This window comes from Helobdella robusta, assembly GCF_000326865.2.
Source record: "Helobdella robusta unplaced genomic scaffold HELROscaffold_47, whole genome shotgun sequence".
In the NCBI taxonomy this organism is placed as follows: Eukaryota; Metazoa; Annelida; class Clitellata; order Rhynchobdellida; family Glossiphoniidae; genus Helobdella; species Helobdella robusta.
Genome location: NW_008705176.1, coordinates 1,334,324 through 1,342,210, shown reverse-complemented (window position 1 = coordinate 1,342,210; position 7,887 = coordinate 1,334,324). Strand labels below are relative to the sequence as shown.

At 33.1% G+C, this 7,887-nt stretch overlaps 1 protein-coding gene across 1 annotated transcript in view; it reads right to left on the bottom strand.

The window, feature by feature from the left end:
- Window positions 1-322: 322 nt before the first annotated feature.
- The window catches only part of HELRODRAFT_193337 (hypothetical protein), a gene marked incomplete at its 5' end in the record, with an annotated part of 7,752 nt that continues 187 nt past the window's right edge, over window positions 323-7,887 (bottom strand). Inside the window, 6 exons of the mRNA XM_009026509.1 lie at window positions 323-2,082; window positions 2,746-3,061; window positions 3,341-3,417; window positions 3,706-3,931; window positions 6,903-7,160; window positions 7,874-7,887. The exon at window positions 7,874-7,887 is cut by the window's right edge and continues 187 nt beyond it. Of these exons, the coding sequence (XP_009024757.1) occupies window positions 593-2,082; window positions 2,746-3,061; window positions 3,341-3,417; window positions 3,706-3,931; window positions 6,903-7,160; window positions 7,874-7,887 (2,381 nt within the window). The 3' untranslated portion in view covers window positions 323-592. The remainder of the gene's footprint in view (window positions 2,083-2,745; window positions 3,062-3,340; window positions 3,418-3,705; window positions 3,932-6,902; window positions 7,161-7,873) is intronic.

Genomic DNA, 7,887 nt, shown 5'->3' with positions numbered 1-7,887 from the left:
GGTCTATTACCAACATATATATATATATATATATATTAGAAAATGCTACAGGTGTGCATGGAATAGGCACTACAGGTGACTCATCTAGATGGCGATGCTGATGATGATGATGTTTCGGTGATGCTAATAATTATGATGATCATGGTTTGGTTATGGTGGAAACGATGGTGATGATTGTTAGCTTGATGACGATGACGTAAACAAAGATGGCGATGGTTAGAACGAAGATGATGATGTAGATGATGATGACGTAGATGATGATGATTTTGTTTTCTTTTTTAATTTTTTTTTTCAAATATTTTTATAAAATGAATGAAAAACCTTTTTTGTTAATATAGAGACGTGTCTTACGTGTTACAGTTCCATGCAATGTTATAACGGTTAAAATCGAGCAAAGATATTTCATTTATCCAAAGTGCACGCATGCCAATAAAACCAGGATAATGTTAAAAACATGTTCTATCTGTATTTAATCTTTCACTCACTCACTCATTCACTCACTCACTTTCTCACTCACTTATTCACTCACTCACTCATTCACTCACACACTTACTCATTCGTTCATTCACTCATTCACTCACTCAATTACACACTAATCTCGAAACACAAAATAGACAAAACTAGTCATTAATATGAAAGAATAGATGCCTAGAAGAATGATAGGAAGGTATTCTTTAAGTAAGAGATCCAGAAAACCGCTGGTCCAGGCGGCAAGCAGGGTACTAGCAATGATGTAAAGACACAAGATGAAGAGGAATATGCCGTACCGTCGGCGTAACTGTTGTTCACGGATTTCCCTCTCCAGAAGTCTGTTGTGGAAGTCGTTTATGAAGTTTCGGTTTCTATTTCGGTTTCTATTTCGGTTTCTATTTCGGTTTCTGTTTTGGTTTCTGTTGTTGTATCTGTTGTTGTTTCTGTTGTTGTTATTAGCGAGAGTGTTGTTGTTGCTATTTCCGTGTTCGTTGTTGTTGTTGTTGTTTTCATTGTTGTTGTTTTCATTGTTGTTGTTTTCGTTGTTGTTGTTGTTGTTGCTATTGTTTCTATTTCCGTTTCCGTTGTTGTTGTTTCCATTCCCGTTGTTTTCATTACTGTTGTTGTTGTCATCGTTGTTGTTGTTATTGTTGTAGTTGTTGTTGCTACTTTCGTAGCCGTTGTTGTTGTTTTCGTTGTTGTTTCCATTTCCGTTTCTGTTGTTTTCGTCGTTGTTGTCGTCGTCGTTATTGTTGTTGTTGTTTCTATTTCCGTTTTCGTTGTCATTGTTTCCATTTCCGTCTCCGTTGTTGTCGTTGTTGTTGTCGTTGTTTCTTTTTTTGTTTCCGCCGTTGTTTCTGTCATTGAAGCTATTTAGAAGCTGTTGATCTTTGCGAGCCTTAGCTTGGCTAGGTTGCAGTTCCTTCAGAATAGAAGTCCTGGAATGGATTGGTAATTTTCCCGGAGGTTGCGTTTTTGTCGGGATTTTCAATTCATCCTCAACCGTCGCCACGGAAGCGATCCGTGGTTCCTTGTGGCCGTCAGTTGGAGAGGGTCGTGAAGTTTGATGCAGCGGACATTTCAGCGGGGCTTTATTCCTCACGAAATCTATGGTGTGGTTGAAGAAATATTTAAATAACTCCGTCTTTGAATCCCTCATACTCATCGCCATTTCATCGATACATTTTTGATAGTAGAAATTTAGTTGTGAGCACAGTTGGCAAGCGGGGCTGTCCGGGGAGTTGTTTGAGGGGGTAGGATCGATCCAGAGAGGTACCTGCTGATCTATTTCTTGAGTTGGTTTGTTTGTCATTTTTGACAGGTTTTCGGGATCTGTGACTTCGTTTTTACAGTTGACATCAACCTCGTTGTGATCACTTTTTGTTGCGGTCATATTTGTGTCGGTAGAGTTTGGGTGTGTTTTCTTCTTGCTATCATCACCATCATCATTCTCATCATCATCATCATCATTCTTATCATCACCACCAACATTCTTATCATCACCATCATCATCTTTTGGGACTTTTTCGTTTTCATTGTTAACTATTTTTCCAACATTATCCTCATCATCATCATTCTCATCTTCATCTTTCTCTTCGTCTTCATCATCATCTTTTTGTATTTTATCTTTGCTCACAGATTGCGTTTTGTTAGCTATTTTTCTATCATCATCATCACCCTCATCATAACCATCATCACCATCATCACCATCATCACCATCACCATCATCACCATCATCATCACCATCATCACCATCACCATCATCACCATCATCATCACCATCATTATCACATTTGTCGTCATTAATTTTTTTCATATTTTTCGGAACGCCATTCATTTCGAATTTATCAACATTTTTATCATCACAGTCCTCCTCCTCATTATCATCATCATCATCATCAGCAGCAGTAGCAGAAGTAGCAGCAGTGGCCTCACCACCATCATCATCACCGCCAACATCATCATCATCATCATCATCGGCAACAGCAGTAGTAGCAGTGCTATCACTACCATCATCATCATCATCACAGTCACTATCACTATCATCATCAGCAGCAGCAGCTGCTGCAACAGTAGCAGCACCAGCGTCATCGTCGCCACCCTCAACATCAGCATCACCTACCACATCACCATCATCTACACTATTATTATTATTATTATTATCATCATCATCATCATCATCATCATTATTATTATTATCATCATCATCATCATCATCATTATTATTATTATTATCATATCCGTCATCATTTGTACCATCTTCACTGTCATCACCTCCAGTTTTATAATCTTTGTTATCGTCACTAATTATGCATTCTATGCTGTCATCACTGCATTCGTGGTCTTTGTTATCGTCACTGCATTCGTGATCTTTGTTATCGTCACTACATTCGTGATCTTTGTTATCATCACTACATTCATGATCTTTGTTATCATCACTACATTCATGATCTTTGTTATCATCACTACCTTCATGATCTTTATTATCATAATCACCACCATCACCCGCGTTGACGTCATCGTCTTTGGTTCCAATGTTACGTTTAGACTCCAACTGAGCTAAAGAACGCCTCGCCATGCAAGAACAATGCTGTCGGATGAATGAATGAATGAATGAATGAATGAACGAACGAATAAATGAATGAATGAATGAACGAACGAACGAATGGATGAATGAATGAATGAATGAATGAATGAATGAATGAATGAATGAATGAATGAATGAATGAATGAATGAATGAATGAATGAATGAATGAATGAATGAATGAATGAATGAATGAATGAATGAATGAATGAATGAATGAATGAATGAAAGATAGAGTAACATGGCCGGTAAGATAAACCGGTAAGGATGAAAGATAAACTAACATGGCCGGTAAACATCCACACCACTAACTCCAGCGAAGGCACGAAAAGGTAATGCCGACATAATGCGATCATGGTATCTGATGGAGTGAATGATTGAATGAATTGATGAATGAAAAAATGAATGAATTAATTAATGAATTAATGAATGAATTAATTAATGAATGAATGGATGCATAGTAAAAGAATGAAATTAAAATATAGAAAAAAAACTATACCCGCATACATACATAGCATGTACAAGAACATATGAAAACACAAAACACACCTATAAACAAGCACCCACACACGCACAAACAAAGAAACACAAACAAACACACACAAACAAACACTAACACAAAAACACACGCCAAAATACACGAACCAACCTAAGAAATACCCGATATACAACAAGGGCAACAACAAAAACTGAAAAAACTGTGATAATACAGTATGCAAGCTTAAGCTCAAGGTCATCCCCAACGTTTGCTTCTGTTTGCATGAAACTTTTCCAGATTTGGGATTTTTCCAAAATGGGTTTTTCCAAAATTGGTATTCCCCGTGGAGAGTATTTTCAACAGTGGATATTTCTAAAAGTGGTATTCCAAAATGTGGCTATTTTTAGAAACGGCGAAGTGATTTTATCCTGAATGGAATTTCCAATGGGGTTTTCCAAGATTGGGTGGTCTCCAAAGAATGCGTGTCTTCTAAAAAATGTTTTAGGATGGTAGGTTAATTTATGTGATTCAATACGTTAATTAATTTCATACTTTGCTATAAGGGTACTGATTGGTTGATTAATTAATTAATTATTTAATAATTAAAATGTAATTAAGTTAAATGTAATATAGTTTGGTGTTAATATATCATAATTAAAGTAATTTGGTGTTATTACGTTTGTATTTTTAGTAATTTTGAGATTGTTATATGACACAAATTTTAAAATAATAAAAATTAATGTGTAATTAAAAGTTAAATGTAATATAATTTGGTGTTAATATATCATTAATTATATACATATATATATATATATCAAACAAATTTTAAAATAATAAAAATTAATATTAAAAAAGTGATGATAATCGTCAACATCATAACGCTAATTATAGTGAAGTAAAATAATTTAACAATTTAAAAAAACAAAGCTGTAGAAAATATGATGTCACATAAAAATTTATAATTAATGAAAAAAAAAAATAATTATTATTATTATTATTTGTAATAATATTTTCAAGTTTAACTAACCAAAAAGTTGAATAAACCCCCAGGAAGCCTTTTTCTCTTTCAAATTTTCCAGCCTTAACAACAAATTTATTACCTAGTTACTGTATAGCAGTATAAAAAGACAAAATAACTGCTAGAATTACTATTGTTTATAAAATTATATATAATTTTATTGCATTATTGTTTAAGTTTTTTGCAGTTTTTTTAGAAACATGTTTTAATAGTTAACTGTGTCGTCTCTTGCAAAATGTGTTTACTATGTAATACAGTAATTTATATGTATATGTACGTGTGTGTATGTACGTGAATGTGTGTTTGTGTATGTACGTTTATATATGTGGGTGAATTGTGTATGTACGAGTGTATGTTTGTTTGTATGTATGTGTATGTATGTGTGTGTTTGTGTGCGTAGTAAAAATACTGGCTGCAGTAATCATACTATACCTGACAAAAAAAAATTGTTGAATTCCGTTAAATTTTTCGTTTTGTTAGCAGTTAGCACTCCTTGAATAAAAATTACATTTTAATAATTATTGTTATTATTATAATTATTATAGTTATAATAATTATTATAGTTATAATAGTTATTGTAGCTGTATCATTCATAGCTAGATCATACTTTTAATATTACTGATTCTTGTCTAGCTTGGTTTTCTTCTTATCTCTGCAATCGTTTTTCTTCTGTTGTTATCAATAATTCTACTTTTTACTCTTTTACTCTTACTTTCGGGGTACCTCAGGGTTCTTCCTTGGCCCTCTTCAATTTATACTCTATACCTCTGAACTACCTCGTATTATTAATAACTTTTCTTTTTTTAGTCAACTATTTGCTGATGATTTTTATATTTATACTTCTTTTCCTCCAACTAATCTCAATAGTGTTCTTCATAATCTATCTATGTCATTCTTCTATTATCGCTTGGTCTGACTCTGTGTCTTAAACTTAATGTTTTAAAATTTGAATTAATTTGTCTATTCTATTACTATTCCTTCTATTATCTTACCTAATTCTAAATCTCTTGATGTATCTCATAAGATTCTAGCATGTCTCTTTTTTCTCTGATTAATAGTGTTGCTAAAAGTTTTTTCATCTACGTATAAAACATTTGCCTTTTCTTGACGATCTTACTCTTCTCCTTCTTGTAACTTATTGTAGCTCGCTCTACAATGGTCTTTCTGATTCAACACTCTATCCTTTATGTACAGCTTTTAACTCTGCTGCTCGTCTAGTTGCTCGTGCCCCTTTCTTTTCTATATATCTCTTTATTTTGTTCTCTTGTTTACTGGCTACCTATTAAATAAAGAATAATTTTTAAAATCTGCACGTTCAAGTATAAGTCTCAATCTAAATTATTTTCTAAGTACTTATCAGATATAGCAATTGAACCTAAACGCCCCGCTTTACGATCTTCATCTTGTTCTCACTTTTTTTACTAAATCTGCATTTGTTTTTTTTGACCCTTTTCTCTGGAACTCTCTACCTCCTTCTCTGACTACTTCTCCATCACTTACAGAGTTCAGATCTCAAGACCCATCTGTTTGCAAAATTCATTGAGGAGCGCTGTTGAACATCGCGGAAATAGCGCGTTATAAACTAATTGATTGATTGATTGGTTGATTGATTGATTGAAGTCTATGTTCAAATATTTTTCATAAAAGCCAAACATTATTAAATAGAACTATATATAAATATATATATATATATATATATATATACATATACATATATATACATATTAAAATAAAAATTACGACAGCCATAATAATAATAATAACTATTTTTGTATAAAACTGTTATAATTATTATTATTAGGATGCATTTTGTTCACGAGCAAAAATGAAAAACACGAAAGAATTATAGAAAAAAATTATATATATATATATATATATATATATAGAGAGAGAGAGAGAGAGAGAGAGAGAGTTATAATAAAATGAAATGTGATAATTACAATAATAATTATGGCCCTAATTAATTAATTAATTAATTAGGGGTAGTATTGTTAGTATAAAAACGTTCGGCGAATAATAAACCACCTGTTCGTTTGTTCAATTAATCAATTAATTACAATAAATATAAATAGACAGTATTAAAACCATTATTATTATTATTATTATTATTATTATTATTATTATTATTATTATTATTATTAGAAGTAGTAGTAGTAGTAGTAGAAGTAGTAGTAGTAGTAGTAGAAGTAGTAGTAGTAGTAGTAGTAGTAGTAGTAGTAGTAGTAGTAGTAGTAGTAGTAATAGTATTATTATTATTATTATTATTATTGTTATTATTATTATTATTATTATTCCGACACCATCATCACCATAATCAGGCCATCACCATTATCATCGTCACCATGCTGACCATCATTGCAAAGAGCAAAATCGGTATTCCGGGCAATAATATAACCACGGATATCGTTATCACAACCATACCCGCCGTTGTAATCATAATCATCATCGCCATCACCATCCTCATCACCACTATCGCCGTCTTCTTTATAACCACCATCATCTTCGTCGTCGTCGTCATCATCTTCGTCATCTTCATCTTCGTCTTCCTCATCTTCAATGGTTCAGTGGCGTAGGCTTGGAATGTGAAGGAAGCCATAACTATAGGCGGCTTACGGGTATTTAATTAACATAATTTATTATAATTTAATTATTATTCAAATTTATTATACTGGTATCATAAATTAATCATAGTTTAACTTGTTATGATGTATACATATACAAGGCCCTTAACAAAACCACGTATCATTCATTAGTCAGGCGAATGATATGCTTGGGTTTTGCTTGTATTCGAACCCCGACATTGCGACACTGAACCAGAAACTTATCTACTGAATAATGCAATATCATCTCAACAACATCTGTAACAGCGACGACAACAGTATTAGAAATATTAATTTTAAAAAATAACATCTTTGAATCAATCACCCATCTATATGAATCAATCAATCAACCATCCAATCAACTGGCCAGCCAGCCAGCCAACCAACAAACAAACTTACAGAAGTTTTTTTTCGTCTCGCATAGCTTAGGGCAGGCTCTTTCAAGTTTTGCTCTAAGGGGGCGGCAGGCCCTGAGGTGCCTCAGACACAGACACAAGACAGTGAAGATGAGAAGTATAATGAGAATACTACAGAGGATAAGAAAAATGTTTGACCCATCATCATCTACGATGTTGTTGTTGTTGCCGTCAAGTTGTTGTTGTTGCTGCTCTTGTTGGTATTTGTAAAAGCTGTCTGTGATTGTTGCAATGGTGTTGTTGTTGTTGTTGTTGAGAGTTGATATGGTGTTGTTGTTGCTGTTTGGAAATATTTTGTTACTGACGTTGTTGTTGTTGT